The 17,270-nt window shown below is 38.0% G+C and overlaps 1 protein-coding gene across 1 annotated transcript; it reads left to right on the top strand.

The window, feature by feature from the left end:
- Window positions 1–253: 253 nt before the first annotated feature.
- TFAM (transcription factor A, mitochondrial) lies at window positions 254–16,538 on the top strand. Its single transcript, XM_024739100.1, has 7 exons — window positions 254–486; window positions 1,058–1,176; window positions 2,455–2,525; window positions 2,944–3,093; window positions 6,571–6,666; window positions 12,057–12,113; window positions 13,594–16,538. Exons 1-7 carry the CDS (start codon window positions 386–388, stop codon window positions 13,720–13,722), a joined length of 723 nt encoding a protein of 240 aa, XP_024594868.1. The 5' UTR covers window positions 254–385; the 3' UTR covers window positions 13,723–16,538.
- The last annotated feature ends 732 nt before the right edge of the window (window positions 16,539–17,270 follow it).

Below are 17,270 nucleotides of genomic sequence, written 5' to 3'. Positions count from 1 at the left end.
GCCGTGCCTCCTTCAGCCTCCTGGGCCAGCGGCTGAACTGGCTGCGGAGGGCGGGCTGCGGATGGGGGCAGAGGCGGCTCAGCAGCGTCCCCTCGAGGAACTGCTGAGCCGTGCGGCGGTTTCCCTTCTCCGCCCCCGAGTTCCTCCTGCTTCTTCGTAGTCCCGCCCACCAAGGAACCCACTACGGCGCCCGCGCCTTCTTCCTTGCCCCGCCCGCATCTAAACCGGATGTTAACCGACGTCCCATAGTGCCTTGCGAGTGGCGGGCCTGATAGCAAGTTTGGGGGTTAGCTCGCGGGTTCAAGTCGTCCTTGTTGGAGTTGTTTTATTGTGCCCGGGCGCTGTACGAGACTGGCGCCTGGTCAGTGCTTCGTCTGCGGATGCAATGGCGCTTCTCCGGGGCGTGTGGGGCGTGCTGATTGCTCTGGGAAAGTCAGGAGCGGACCTCTGTGCGGGATGTGGCAGTCGACTGCGCGCTCCTCTCAGGTAGGACTGCTCGCCTGCGCCTCCGGAGGCGGCAGGGCTCAGGACCCCCTGGGGTTGGAATGTAGACGCTTTTCTCCGTTTTCTGCCCCTTCTAAAAAGTCAGGGCCGAGTTGGCCCTGTGATTCAGACCTCGACCTTGCCACGGGGATGGTGGCTTTGAGACCAGGCCTTACTGCATCAGTACCCCGTGCCTTGCTTCCGGCTACCTTTCCCCTCCTCCCCGCCCCTTTTTATTGTCTAACCTTGGAGCACCCGGTTCGGCGTCCCCTCTGAAGTCGCTCCAAGAGTCTCCTGCCTTCATCTAGGCATTAAGGAGGCGGGGCCCAGGAGCTGGGGTGTACACGCTTTCCTCCACTGTCTTACCTTCCTAGGAGGTAAGGGCTTTGAGATTTAAGTTTTGCAAGCTTTTACCTCTGGATAGGACAGGATTTTAAATGTCATTATATTTCTTGTCGAAGGTGTCAGATATATAGCATCTTGATGACATCTTGTTTGGCATCTGTGTTCAGATCCTTACGAATATGGGCACTTAAATGCTTAACAATGGTATTTTCTTTTTATTTGTATGTAGTTTTGCGAATGTACCAAGATGGTTTTCATCTAACTTCATTGGTTATCCAAAGAAACCTATGACTTCATACGTTCGATTTTCTAAAGAACAGCTACCCATATTTAAAGCTCAGAACCCAGGTGAGGAGTTTGGGCTATATACTCTTCTTTGATGTAATAAAGAGGCCACTAAGCAGTTAAATTGGAAACTTGATTTTCTCTACCAGAGCATCCAGTGAATGCAGAAACATAACCATTCTGTTTGATGTTCTGTAAAATAGGAGGTATAACATATTTTTTACCAAATAAAAATGCTTTAAATGTAATTGAGAACTAGTGAAAGTTATTTTTAAAATAGCATGCAGAGTGGAAAACACCCAGGAAAGAGGATGAAAAAGCTGAATTTTGGGCCTTTTTGCCATTGGCCCAGAGGACCATTGATGAATCATTTTACCTTTTGCTTAGCTCCTGCTTCTGCCACTGGGAATTATTTATAAAGTTGCAATGAAATAACTTATGTGGACATGTTATGTAAACTTTAAAGCTCTACACAAATTACTGTTAATTTCAGGAGCTTTTTCACTGAAAGTCAGTTCTTGAGTTCCTGAAAGATTTCCAGTTAGGAGGTTTGTTGACTCCCTAGAAAGGGTGTGGGTCTTTATTTAGGTTACAGTGTAAAGATAATGACTAAATTAGTAATTGCTGACCTTTGCTTATGACTTCTAAAGCCTTTTCACATGCAGTACATCACAGGGCACTTGTGAAAATCAAATGAGCTGTTAATAGTCTTACCTTATAAAGAACTGGTTTAAGAGACATGCTTCAGTACCCACATCTTTTAAAATGTAGGAGTTGAAACTAACAAGTGGTTTGTTAAATCATTTTTACCCTGTCATTCCAGTTAAGATGAGGAAGGCAATGGGGAATAATGAATTGGTTTTAGTATAATTTAGTTTGTTTGCAAATGGTATTTCTGTAATTGATATACAAGGTGGTGTTACATGAATCAAGACTATATTTTGTTGTTTAGTCAGGTTTAATGAACTTGATAATTCCTGAAAGACTTGGAAAAAATGAAAAATGTTTTGATTGAAATGTGAAGTAAAAAGCTTGTAGACACTGATTATGCAATGACTTAAACTAGTAATCAATTTCTGAAGACCATTTTGGTGGTAAGTGATAATCCCTAATTATTAGATAACAGACTTTAACAATGTTAGAAAATACTAAATTATTTATCGTATTTAAATTAGTTGGTTAGAAAAAAGCTAAATCATTGTATTAAGTTGTGTGGTATAGAGGTATCTGTAAAAATACTTAATTTTAGAGCTAATGGATTATGCTTTCCTGGAAGTCTTTAGAAATTGATCCTGAGACATAAAATTGTGACATCAATTTTTACTTTATTTCATTTCATAGATGCGAAAAATTCAGAGCTAATTAAAAAAATCGCTGAGCTATGGAGGGAACTTCCTGATGCAGAGAAAAAGGTAAGCATATAAGTTTTCAACATTGCTGACCAGTTATTCTGTAGTTAAGAACAACTGTCATGTCCTTTAAGTTACCAGATGACCCAGAGTTTTTTTTTTTAACATCCATTATCTACAAAGGAACTTCATACGTTCTGATCCACATAAATGATGAGAATATGGATGTATGGGAGTGGCGATGAAGGGTTGGCAGCAACTTGAAGTTGAAGGCTAATTACTGGACTCTCACCTCAGTAATCATGTATATGAAAAATATGTGACTTATAAATGTGATCCAAGAGCACATTTTTCACTTGGTGGTTAAGGCTGTCTTTAACCACCAACTGAAGTCATGCAGTTGTCTTTCTCTGACAGGTGTGCTATGTTTAATTAGTCAACAACAGTTTATTGACTTCTTATATGAGTTTTCTATTTATAGATGTATGAAGATGCTTACAGGACAGACTGGCAGGCATACAAAGAAGAGATAAACAGAATTAAAGAACAACTAACTCCAAGTCAGCTGGTGTCTTTGGAAAAAGAAATCATGCAGAAACGTTTAAAAAAGAAAGCGTTAATAAAAAAGAGAGTGAGTATCATTGAAATATTCTTTTCCTTTGGCAAATAACAAATATATATATCTATGAGTATAGGTGTTTTTGTCTTATTTTGATGACATGGCAGAATGTCATCAAGTGTACTCTAGTTAGGAAAAAATAGGATAGTTCCCTTCTGCCACTAGGACCACTTGCCTTTGAGTCTGTTTTGGAAACCCTTTTTGCTACTTCTGGGTGCATCTGAATTTAAGATATATAGTTAGGACTGGCATGAAAGCTGTAGGAACAGAGTTGTGAAACAGCCAAATCAGGAATAGCAAGAATCTTGCTTCTGGGTCTTGTCTAGAATAACCTACTGATTTGAATTGTTCTATAGGTAATGGTGAATTTTATTCTGAATATTGCTGAATAGACTGAATTAACTCAACAATTTTTAAAAGTGCCTATTGTATCTAATCAAATAAGTACCTTTAGGATGAAATCCTGTTTTTCCTCATTAAAAAAAACCCCACATGTTTCAAAATTAGTGGTTTCCAGCTTAAGGTATTAATCCATTATAAATTCCACTGTTCGATAGTTAGACTACATCTTTCTGTAGTATTAGGTGTGAGGTGGAGAACTTGCTGGTCCAGTACGTATACAATAGAAAAGGGTCATCAGAGTTAAAACTATTTCTCTGGAAAAGTAGATTCTAGCCTTTAATGTGAGGTGCTAGGATCTTTCTCCCTAACCCTAATGTCTTAAGCCCTCCTAGCACTCGGGTTGAGGACTCACCCAATTTCATGTCAATGATAGTAATCTGAGACTGCTGATCCAATTAGTAAAAGGAAGCCAGAAAAGATACTAAGAGTGAGAAATAACAGTCTCCGCATAGGGATGGTATTTGGAGGATTGAGAACTAGGGTTTACTCTCCCTTTTTTGCTCTCCCTTTCTCCTTAGTGCACCCAAACCAGTATTTAGAGTGGGGAGGACCAGAAATGAGGATTGGGCAGATATAAGGGGTTTCCTAGTCAAATATTTCTTCTGTTCCTTTCTCTGTTCTCCTCATATTCCCATTACATGTGTGTTATACCTATTGTAGTTGTCCCATGGTTGTTGGATATTCTGTTATGTTTTCTTTTCTTTTCAGTCTTTGTTCTCTTTGCTTTTGGGTTTTCGAGGATCCTTTTTTTTTTTTGGCTGCGCCATGCAGCTTGCACCCTGACCAGGGATCAAACCCGTGCCCCCTGAAGTGGAAGCTCAGAGTCCTAACCACTGGACTGCCAGGGAATTCCCTCTGTTAGTGTTTTTTTTATCTCTGGCACTTCTTTTTTTTTTAAAAAAAATGATTGTGCACTTATTTAATTTATTTATTTAGTTTTGGTTGGGTTGGGTCTTCGTTGCTGTGCACAGGCTTTCTCTAGTTGTGGCGAGTGGGGGGCTACTCTTCGTTGTGGTGCGCGGGCTTCTCGCTGTGGTGGCTTCTCTTGTTGCAGAGCACAGGCTCTAGGTGCGTGGGCTTCAGTAGCTGTGGCACGCGGCTCTAGAGTGCAGGCTCAGTAGTTGTGGCTCACGGGCTTAGTTGCTCCGCAGCATTTGGGATCTTCCTGGACCAGGGATCGAACCCGTGTCTCCTGCATTGGCAGGTGGATTCTTAACCACTGCGCCACCAGGGAAGTCCCTCTAGCACTTCTTTTTGGTTCTTATGATTTCCATCTCTGCTTACAATGCCCATCTGTTCTTGCAAACTGAAGAGAATCCTTAGCATATTAATCACAGTTGTTTTAAAATTCTGGTCTGATAATTACAGCATCCCTGCCATGTCTAGTTCTGAGGATTGCTTTGTCTCTTCAAATTAGGTTTTTTGCCTTTTAGTATGCCTTGAAATTTTTTCTTGATAGCTGGACATGATGTGCTGGGTAAAAAGAAATGCTGTATGTAGGCCTTAGTAATGTGGTGAGGCATGGGGACAAGGGAAGCATTCTACAGTCCTGTGATTAGGTCTTGGTCTTTTAATGAGCCTATGCCTTGGCACTGTGAAGTTCACAAGTGTTTCTCAGTTTTTTCTCCCCTTTGTAGGTGGTGCAGGATGGCTAGAATAAGCTGTAGTCAGGTATTTCCTTTCATTGAAGTCAGTTAGGCTCTGATAGTATACCAGCAGGTTAGGTTCTGATTAACTAGTTTCCCCTGAGGGCAGGCCTTGTTAAGAATAATAAAATGCTCAGGCATTTCAAAATGTTTCCTTTTCCTCTCATCCTGCTGAAAGCAAGAGGGGATTTTTCTTGATATTTACTGTTGGAATCTGGTCAAGTTCCTGGGGATAAACCTCACAATGTGAGGTCCTTCCTATGACTGGGTAACTCTCAGAGTTGTCCGCATGGAGCCTCCAGCAGTTTGTTAACTGCAGTTCAGTTTCCTCCCCGGCACTGGTTTCCATTCCTGAGTCTCTGCAGTCTCTGCAGTCGAAGACCCAGTCGAGGCAGTAAGCCTGGACTCCCTGTGTTCACCCCTCTGTCTGTCTCTTCAATCTTGGGGGCAGCAGTTTGCCATGTGTCCTCTCTTCTGTGCATCCAAGAGGAGTTGTTGATTTTCCAGTCTGTTCAGCTTTATACTTGCTAGGATGGAGTGGTGACTTCCAAACTCCTTATGTGTGGAACCGGAAACCTGAAGTCTGAGTGTTTTCTTTCTCTCTGTTGGAATTTTTCTTTCCATTAGATTCCCAGTTCCAACTAGTTAGAGAGTAGGTGAGACGTGTGGGAATCAGGAAGTTGCAGGTGAAGCACCTAGGAGAGAAATCCCTACCAGTAGCTCTAGAAACAAAAGGGGAAATGCATAGTTAAGTTGTAAAATGCCTAGTTTTCTGACTGAGAGGTTCAGGGCCAAGAAAGTGATCTCTACATGTAAATCAGAGAAGCCCTACTTTTACTTATGAATGAAAGTTGGGTTTGTTATTGACTGTAACCAAATTGCCATTAAAAGCTCCATCATTTTACAAATTACTATCAAATTCAGCAACTAAATAAGTTAAGATGATGCAATATCTTTCATTAGATAATGCATCCCCCTGACCCCTTTTGATACCTAGTAAAAAGAATTGAAATTAACATATCTGTTGAGGGTTAAAGGTTGAGAGACATGCAGGGAAGGAAATGAAATGAGAGATTATTAAACATACTCTAATGTTCTTGAGTTGTGGTGGAGACATGTAGTGCTTTGGCCAAGGAGATGGTGGTGTACAAAAAGATTTTGTACATATGTGCTCAGTTATTCAGTTCACAGAGACCATGAAAATAATATGTAAAGGAAATGTTTTTGTATGAAACATAACTCACAAAATCTATTAGAATTTTCAAAACATTACTATAAAAATTCTGACCCCAAGAGGGAACAATCACATACTTTATATAAGAATCATAATGTTCACTTTATAGAACATTCTTTAATGCATAGTAGTGAATAAAGTTTTTCTGTAGGTGAAATTAAGTCTCAGGTTAAAACTTTATCTCACTCTTCCATTTTTATTACTTAGGAGTTAACGATGCTTGGAAAACCGAAAAGACCTCGCTCAGCTTATAATATTTTTATAGCTGAACGTTTTCAGGAAGCTAAGGATGGTACATCACAGGTAAAACAGAACTGTTTATTTTTAAAATTTTTGTTTATTCTAATTTTTAAAATACCTAGACAGGAAATTTTTGGGGTGCCACATGTCAAATGGTGAAGAAAAGTGGTAAATTACTATAAACAAATACTATATACAAATAAGGCCCTCTTTCTTGTATCTCTTTTAAAGAAGAATCCTTTTTCTTACCACATACAAGTAATTTGAATATGTAGTTGCCTATATATATATATATAGAGAGAGAGTCAACTTTTAAAATTCAAAAAACATAAAATTTTCAGCTTTATAGGGTTGTTAAAGTTCTGGAGACTTCTTATCCAGCAGTTCTTAACTGTGTTACAGTCACTGGGAAAGTAGGGTTGAGGTGTAATATTTTGTACTGGGATTTGAGTGTAACCTATGGCTTCATGTTACATCCTTTAATAAAATTTTAATTTTGCCCACAGGAATGTATTACACATGTGAATGTCATATGAATGTGCAGGAAAAAAAAAAGCTTGTCGTTCCTGCTGTGGCTTAGTGTTGCATTTATTTCCTTCTTAGAGGCTCCAAATTGACAATTGTATTTTTCCTTTTATAATAAGCCATGGTAAGAGAAATCGGTTCAGATTCCTAATTCTTGTCAATCTGAGATGAAGGTTTTTTGCCACTCTGCCTCTTTGGGTTACTTAGATCATCTTACAAATCCTGTTGAACATATGATTAAATAATGTATATGTGTGATGTACTTTTTCCTGGCTATATACTTTTACTGATTTATTCCCCTTGGGATTTTAAATTTAGTTTCCATGGCCCTGCATTACTAAAAAAGCAAGCCTATTTATTTTTTTAGTTGGAATTTGCTCAGTCACTAACTTACCTTGGATTTATTGATAGTCTTCTTATTAGTATAAGAAGGTTATATGCTTGAGAATCCTGAATCAGTGGTTCTCATCTCTGACTGCATCTTGGAATCACTTCAGAAGCTTCATGGCTGGGCCTTATCCCTGGAAATTAAAATTAACTCAATTATATCATTTTTATTCATGTAAACAATACATCCATATAGTTTAAAGAATCAAAATAAGACTTGTTATGAAAGGTACTAGTTTAACCTGCTGTCGTATTCCTTACTCTACTCTGTCTATTCCTTACTCCTTACGACTAATACATTCTCTTTTAGTCGATTCTTGTGGTATTTACCTCCATATCTCTAAATAATGTTCTGTATTGTTACTTCCTGATTTTTTAAAAAAATTCTAAGCATTACATATATTTTAGGCATTACCTCTCACTATTTGATGAACATTTAACTCTTTCTTATTCCGCTGTTCACATTTCCATCATCCTACCCCCCAATATAGTTATCATAATTTTGTTTAGATCAATATAGAGTACTTAACATTATTATGATAATGTAAACCATATTCATAGCTGAGGTGTTCCATTTGCTATGATTATTTTTCCTTTCTTGCAAAACTTTCCCTGAAATTGATTGTCTTTTTTTTTTTTTTTTTCGGCGGTACGCGGGCCTCTCACTGTTGTGGGCTCTCCCGTTGCGGAGCACAGGCTCCGGACGCGCAGGCTCAGCAGCCATGGCTCATGGGCCCAGCCGCTCCGCGGCATGTGGGATCTTCCCAGACCAGGGCACGAATCCGTGTCCCCTGCATTGGCAGGCGGACTCTCAACCACTGTGCCACCAAGGAAGCCCCATGTCTTGTTTTTGTATTTGCTTAGTTTTTTATGTACTATCCATAATTCCACCCAAATTCTTCAATATTCACTAGCTTTGAGTACATTTAGATGCATTAAATATTCTGTCAGTTTCAATCCGGAACCTCTGATTTGTTCCAGTTTGGTTGTTGCCTTCTATGCTTAGTGCATAGCTGACATCCTGGATCTTCATCATCATCCTTGCGGTGCTTTTGCTTCTTCTGTTGTCTTTCTTGGTTTACTGATTCTATTACAGCATCTCCCCCAGTAAGAGTACATGGGAGATTAATTTTTTGAGTTCTTGCATGTCTAAAAATGTCTACATTTGTTTGATAGTTTGACTTGACATAGAATTCTAGGAAATCATGTTCTTTGAAAAATTAAAAAATATTGCTCCTTTCTCTGGTAGCTTTTTAAATTGTTTTCGAGAAGTATAAAGCTGTTTTGATTGTTGGTCTTTTGACTGTGATCTGTTTTCTTTTTTCTCCCCTTCTCTTTTTTCTTTGTTCTGACTCTCTGGAACTCTTATTATTTGTTTATGCATCTTCTGAACTGGTCCTCTAGTTTTCTTAGCTTTTCTGTATTGTTTTCTCTTGGCCTTTTTTGCATTTCTTTCTGGGATATACATTTTCACTTAATCTCCCTGTTTCCAGCATGTTACCGTTGCCCCAACTGTACTGGGCATCCACAGAGTAACTATTTTACCCTTTTAAGAGGATGAGTATCATAGAATCTGCCCATGGTGGGGATTTAACCTCTTTTTTAAACAGACTTTCAGTCGATCTCATGTTTTAGCCTGACCTTCACCTCTATTTTATACCTGTCTGGTGCTGCCAAATTTCTGAGCTACTTGAGAATTCTGCATTGTAAAGCAATTTGCCTTTTACTTTTTTGGGTTTAGGTATCATTTCTCCACCTGCTTTTCAGCTTCCAAAATGCTGTGTTGGTACTGCCCTCTCCTGTTGTCTTTGTCCATGTGGTTTTTATGCCTTAAGAAATTTTAGTTTAATTTTAAAAAACCACAGAACTTTATTACTTACAGTTCTGGAGGTTAGGAAATCCAAGATCAAGGCACCATCATGGTGAGGGCCCTTTTCTGGTTCATAGCTGGCACCTCTCACTGTGTCCTCACATGGTGGAAGGGCTCATTTAATGGGGTTTTAGGAAGCAACAAAAGTACATGTCTTTCCATCCCTTTAATTTTTTTCATGATTTATTTTTTTTGGTGAAAGATTATTCATGCAACTTCATAAATTATTGTTTAATGCATTGAGTGTGAAACTTTATGGATTAAATATATTTTTTGAATTTATTTATTTTATTATTTATTTTTGACTATGTTGGGTCTTCGTTGCTGCACACGGACTTTCTCTAGATGTGGCGAGTGGGGGTTACTCTTTGTTGCAGTGTGCTGGCTTCTCATTGCAGTGACTTCTCTTGTGAGCACAGGCTCTAGGCGCACGGGCTTCAGTAGTGGAGCATGGGCTTAGTTGCTCTGCGGCATTTGGGATCTTCCCGGAGCAGGGATCAAACCCGTGTCTCCTGCATTGGCAGGCGGATTCTTAACCACTGTGTCACCAGGGAAGTCCCTATGGATTAAATATAAGGAAAAAGATACGTTATGAAAGAATTGAGAACATTAAAGCAATTCTTTCCGAAGCTAAGAGAACAGTTATTTAGTAACCGTCCCTGAATATACTAAATGTGTTTATAAAGGTAAGTTTAAAATATTCAAAACATAGGCTCGGATACTATCTGGTACCTCATTTTTTCTTAATAGGAAAATAAAATTCAGTCAAAGTTCTGGTCAGAATAGTAAAGTTCATTGTTTTAACTCTACTTCTCCTTAAAATCACTAATGATATTCTCCTAGCTTTAAACAGGTACTTTTCAAACCATATCCCTCTTTCTCTCACATTCTCCTTCTCCTATCCCTCTGTCTCTTCTCTGCCCCTTATTCTCCACCCCCCCATTTTTCCCTTCAGTCTTTGCTCTCTGGTAGCAACAGCACAAGCTGTGTGAAGCATACTCACTCTCCTCTCTGCCGCTCCTCCCGCTGTGGGATCCCTGCATCCCTTTAATTTTATAGATGAAGAACCAAGCCTAAGGGAGGTAATGTGACTTTTTCCAAGTCACATAGTTAAGGTCAGCTAAGTAGAATAAGAACTGGTGTTGTATTTTTCCTATGACTACACCTAAACATGTTGGCACAAATTTTAGAAGAAAACTTTAAGCTACAGAGAGGAAATAAAACACTTAGTCTTTGAAGTTAGTCTGTGACAGAATGTAGTTTATACTTGAATATTAATGTTTCTGAATCCAAAAAGATAAATATCTGCACAGGAAAAGCAACCATCAACAAAATGAAAAGTCATTCTACCAAATGGGAGAAGATATTTGCAAATGATTTAAAGAATTCATACAATTCAGCAAAAAAAAAAAAACTGATTAAAAAATGGGCAAAGGGGCTTCCCTGGTAGCGCAGTGGTTGAGAGTCCGCCTGCCGATGCAGGGGACACGGGTTCGTGCCCTGGTCTGGGAGGATCCCACATGCTGCGGAGCGGCTGGGCCTGTGAGCCATGGCCGCTGAGCCTGCGTGTCCAGAGCCTGTGCTCCTCAACGGGAGAGGCCACAGCAGTGAGAGGCCCGTGTACCACAAAAAAAAAAAGGGCAAAGGATCTGAATAGACATTTTTCCAAAGAAAGACATAGAGATGGCTAGCAAGTACCTGAAAAGGTGCTCAACATCACTAACAGGAAAATGTAAATCAGAACTACAATGAGATATCAGCTCATAGCTGTTAGAATGGCTATTATCAAAAAAACCCAGGAAATAACATGTTGATAAGGACGCGGTAAAACAGGAACCCTTGTGCTAAAACACTAACTCAAAAAGATATATACACCCCCATGTTCACTGAAGTATTATTTACAGTAGCCAAGACATGGGAGCAATCTAAGTGTCCATTGATGGATGAATGGATAAAGAAAATGTGTATATGCAGTAGAATATTATTCAGCCATCATAAATAAGGGAGTCTTGCCATCTGTGACAACATGAATGGTCCTTGAGAGTATTATGCTAAGTGAAAAAAAATCAGAGAAAGACAACGTATAATCTCATTTATATGTGGAATCTTATAAAAAGAGCTCATAGACACAGATAACAGATTGGTGTTTGCTAGAGTTGGCAGGTGGGGATGGGGGTCAAAATGGGTGAAGGAGATCAAAAGGTACAAACTTCCAGTTGTAAATAAGTAAGTCCTGGCAATGTAAGGTACAGTATGGTGACTGTAGTAGATACTGTACTACACATTTAAAAGTTGCTAAGAGAGTAGATCCTAAAAGTTCTCATCACACACAAAAATTTGTAACCATGTAAGGTGATGGATGTTAACTAGACTTACTCTGATCATTCTGCAATATACACAAAAACCTAATCGTTATGTTGTACACCTGAAACTAATGTTATATGTCAATTATATCTCAGATTTTAAAAAGATACCTTTTTAAATACCTTCATATCATTAATATTTGTACATTTTAACAGTTTAATAATTTTTACTTAGAAAAAATGTTAAGAATTGATGAATCTTTGTGATTCTTGATATCTGAGTGTTTGTTATTGGAATGAATAATAAACATTTTTCTTTAATCATTGAAATCACTATATCTGGTACTTAAAAATATGTTGTTTTACAGGTAAAGCTGAAAACTATAAATGAAAGCTGGAAAAATCTCTCTAGTTCTCAAAAGCAAGTAAGTAGTATGGTTTTAGTCTCAAGTGTCTAGTTAGAATATCTATGAGAATATGTTAGAGCAAGGCTTGATTCATGTGAAAACAATGTTATATTACACAAAGTATTTTTAAATTATTTTCATGTTCTTGGAACCAATTTGGCTTTTCTCTTTTGGTAGTTTTTTTTTTAATTGGCTTCATTTTATTTTATTTTTAAAAATATTTATTTGTTATTTTTGGCTGCGTTGTGGCACACAGGATCTTTCGTTGCAGCATGGGCTCTTCATTGCAGTGCACAGGCTTCTCTCTACTTGTGGCGCGCTGGCTTCTCTCTAGTTGTGGCACGTAGGCTTAGTTGCCCCATGGCAGGCATGTGGGATCTTAGTTCCCTGACCACGGATTGAACCCATGTCCCCTGCATTGGAAGGCAGATTCTTTTATTTATTTATATAGAAATAATAAATACACACATACATACATACATACATAAATTGAGGCTGCATTGGGTCTTCGTTGCTGCTCATGGGCTTTCTCTAGTTGTGGTGAGCAGGGGCTACTCTCTGTTGCAGTGCGCAGGTGTCTTATTGCGGTGGCTTCTCGTTGCAGAGCACGGGCTCTAGGCACGTGGGCTTCAGTAGTTGTGGTGCACAGGCTCAGTAGTTACGGCTCATGGGCTCTAGAGCACAGACTCAGTAGTTGTGGCGCATGGGCTTAGTTGCTCCATGGCATGTGGGATCTTCCTGGCCCATGGCTCAAACCTGTGTCCCCTGCATTGGCAGGCGGGTTCTTAACCACTGCGCCACCAGGGAAGTCCCTGGTAGGTTTTTTTTTTTTTTTAATTTGTTTATTTTTGGCTGTGTTGGGTCTTCGTTGCTGTGCAGGCTTTCTCTAGTTGCGGCGAGTAGGGGCTACTCTCTGTTGCAGTGCGCGGGTGTCTCATTGCGGTGGCCTCTCGTTGCAGAGCAGGGGCTCTAGGGCATGGGCTTCAGTAGTTGTGGCGCATGGGCTCAGTAGTTGTGGCTCGTGGGCTCTAGAGCACAGACTCAGTAGTTGTGGCACACAGGCTTAGTTGCTCCGCAGCATGTGGGATCTTCCCGGACTAGGGATCGAACCCATGTCCCCTGCATTGGCAGGTGGATTCTTAACCACTGTGCCACCAGGGAAGCCCCCTGGTAGTTTTTTTACTGCAAATAAAATTGGTATTTAAAACAGTGTCACTCATAACTTAGTGTCACTGTATCCAGTGGTGGTCACACCTGGCCCCTGTTCCTTTTCCATACTCCAAGCCCTGAAATTGTAACAACTTCATTAATATTTAAAATCTTTATCTCTTACCTTTTTTCATCTAATTTTTATCTCACGAAAACATTCGTTTCCAATCCTCCCTTATACATGTAGAATAGTAAGGTAATTTCTAGAGTATGTATAGGAAGGCATTCCAGAAATTAATTGCAAAGATTCCTCTAAAGAAATCATTTTAATGATTATACTTTTTCTCAGGTATATATTCAACTTGCTAAAGATGATAAAGTTCGTTATTATAACGAAATGAAATCTTGGGAAGAACAAATGGTTGAAGTTGGACGAGATGATCTTGTACGACGGTCAGTGAAATACACAGCAAAATAGTGACCCTGAGAAGTATTAAAATAGAAGATTGAATTATGTTCATAATGGATAGACACAAGAAACCAATTAGGTCTCAATACCCAAAGCTGTTGTAAAATTAAAATGGATAAAAGTTGGTAAACATTTATATTTAATTTCTTTTCTTTAGCCCGTTGACTTCTGCCAGCCAATTCAATACATTTTATATTGGTGTCTTGCTTTGGAAAACCCAAACAGATAAGAGTTCATGCAGAATGTATTTTGTGTTTAGGAACCACTGAGCATCAAAATAATCCATGAAATGTAACCGTGAATTATTTTACCTTTGATAAAGGTAAATCAGACTGTGAAGTTTTTTTATACTCTATGACTATGGAAAGAATATTCTTGTTTCCTTATATTATGGAGGCAGGAGCTTCCTTTTCAAAAGTGTCTCAACGCTTGTAGAACCCATAATGTTCTGTGATATAATTGTTCGTTTTTAATAGAGCGTCCAGAACTCATGTTGGCAAATTTCAAATCCTAGGTATAATTCATATTGTAGTCAGAGTTGACGGTTGTACATGCAAGAGATTTCTGGTGTCAGTTGCAACTTTTATAAAAGGGATAGAGAAATTTATAAACCTTTTCCTCATTATCTTTTTTCCTAAATTAAAAACTAAAAAATTATGTACCATATCTATGCATATTGTTTTATATTGCATAGAGTAAAAATTTAAGTGTTTCCTAATTATATGTTTTAAGGTGAGACATTCATTTTACAGCTTTCTGGGGTTTTTTTTTTTTTGTTTTTTTAAAGTAGGAATTTGTATTCTGAATTATTTTTTCTCTTATATGATTATATTTATCCAGAAAGTAGAGAACTTATTTGGTATAAGTTTTAAAATGAGAGATCTAAAAAACATAAGTCTCCTGTCTCTAGATTTGGAGCCTGTAATTTTTAAACATTTTGCATAACATACAAAAACCTATGTACGGGACCCAGCTCTGGCCTGTTGGTGAAATCCAGCCCACTGCCTGCTTTTCATGGCCTTGTGAGGTAAGAATTGTGTTTACAATTTTAAATGGTTAAAAAAAAAGAATATTTCAAGGCACATGAAAATTAATATGAAGTTCAGTGTCCATAAATAATGTTTTATTGGAACACAGCCATACTCATTGTTTATGGCTGCTTTTGTGCAACAGTGACAGAGTTGACTAGTTGTTACAGAGATGGATAGCCTGCAAAGACTGACCCGTACAGTGTGGAATGAGATGCTCTTAAATTATTTGCTATGGCTCAGTAAAATAATCCTTAAGAATTTTCCAGTTAGCATATAAACCTTACCATCCTTTAGCCTTTGTTTATCCTCTTAAGAGAGTCAAGCAAAGGTTTTCAAAATCCTCACCAGCTTTTTGAGCAAAATATTCTGTCATCATCAGTCCACAAGAATAAGATAATTCAAAATTTATATTATACAAAATATTATGCCAAAAAATTGTGTATACTAGATCTCCAGAAACAAAGGGAGATTTTTGTAGTTTGTGGATAGAAAATAAGTTAAAAGTCATGAAAAAATGACTTTTTACATACCGAATTTGGCAAAGGTAGGGATTGTAGAGAAAAATATAGCTTAAGAGAAGCCTAAGATTTAAATATATGAAGCTGAGTGTATTCAGACAACTTTCCCCTGTGGATAGGAATACAGGACAAAGTCTGCCATTAGGTAGATAGGCACCTTGGGTCTGAGTTTAGAGTATTTTGGGGAGTAAGGGTTAGGGAAGAAAAGGACGTGTGCTAGTGTCTATCACAGGCTTTTCTCAATTAGGTTTCCAGGAGAGAATTAAGCCCTAATTCCCTATGGCATCTAGAATGGTACTGATTTTGTATCATCCTCAGGAGAATGGAGAAAATAATCACTCAAATAATTTACTGTGTTCTGTGCGTCAGATGAGCCTAGGGAGCAGATAGGAGTCAGTGTTTGTAATGAATATTATAGAATGGGTGAGGTAGAGAAATTAGTTATGTAAACACCTGCAGGACAAGTGTAGTATAAAACACATCTTTGCAATTACTTTCTGAGCTCTTTTAGCATTTACCTGTAACATTTTATACCAAACACATTCAAATCTTATCTTCCCGAATATACTGGGAAGTTCAGTGTCTGGTAAGTTCTTAAATATTTACATCTTAATATAGGGAAAAAAAGTATGAAACAGTGAAAGGAGCTAGAGCAAAACCATTTTATGATATCATTTTATTTGTTTTTGTTTCTAAAAGAATGTCATCATTAATACTTTAAATATTAGGATAATCTGATTTCACACCTTTCTTAATAAACTTCAGTACCTGTTGAAGACTGGCATGCCATATATCAAATGCCATCCAGTTTAACAATATACACAAATATTCTATTGTTATAAAGAATAAGAGCTTATATCAATAACCAGTGACCAGTCATATAACACCTTACTTTTTAGACTTCTCTTAAATTGACCCAACAAAGTAATTGCTGTAAGAGCTAAAGAATAGTGCCAGGGAAAAGATGCTGAGGAAATGAAAGCAGTGTTTATGCTTTTCTGAGCAGTTGGTCATAAAGAGATGTTTATACTTTTGTTCATTAGAGTACCAGTATTAAATTTTTTGAAATAAATTGATGATGGGTATGTGTGTAATTATTTTACTTTCTGATGTTTAAGGGATATTATGATACAGATTCAGCCTACTGTAATCATATAATTTTGCTGTTGCTTTTGGCTAACTCCTTTTTTGGAAATTCCACTTTCTTTTTTTAAATAGTTGGCTATGAATGTGTATATTTAAATTTCTGAATTAAAATGATATTACTACAAGTAGAGTTAAAGTAACTAGAAAACTTTATTGATTTTTCTGACATTTACTATACCTAAAATTAATCACCACCAGGTTGTGCTAAAGCAGCAAGAAGTTCTTATATAGTTAAGTAATAAGTGTCCATTATTTCTCGTAATTTTATCAATCTTTTTACTATAAGAATTCTCTCAAGAATACTCTCGTAACTTTCCTCTCCTCACAGCCCCTCTCCCTTCTTCTTTTCAAAGCTCCAACCTCTTACAGACAAATTTGAAAATGTTATAAGCACAGACTGTATGTTTTGAAATTTTAAAGCAGTAATACTTTTGTTTTTTAAATACTTTTTTAAAAAATTGAACCTTTGGGAAGAATAAGAAATGAACATATTTATTACTTTGAATTTGTAAAACTTTCCAAACAGAAAGTAAAACTATACAAAGCTAGTATCAGTCTCTCATTGTTCACAAATAAAGTACTTTTGGTAATTGATTAAATCATTGATTATATTTAATGAAAAATACATGAAACAAACTATTTTCTAGCACATTAAAAAATACTTAAAAAATTTTTTTTTTACTGGCTAAGAAGCTACATACTTAAAATTGACCCTAAACAAGAATTTTAAATAAGCTAAACATTTAAAAATCACCCTAGGGCTTTCCTGGTGGCACAGTGGTTGAGAGTCCGCCTGCCGACGCAGGGGACGCGGGTTCGTGCCCCGGTCCGGTAAGATCCCACATGCTGCGGAGTGGCTGGG

Source organism: Neophocaena asiaeorientalis, unplaced genomic scaffold (genome assembly GCF_003031525.2).
Source record: "Neophocaena asiaeorientalis asiaeorientalis breed wild unplaced genomic scaffold, Neophocaena_asiaeorientalis_V1.1 scaffold202, whole genome shotgun sequence".
NCBI classification, from domain to species: domain Eukaryota; kingdom Metazoa; phylum Chordata; class Mammalia; order Artiodactyla; family Phocoenidae; genus Neophocaena; species Neophocaena asiaeorientalis.
Note: the sequence above shows the minus strand (reverse complement) of the source record. Positions and strands in the feature narration are given on the sequence as shown.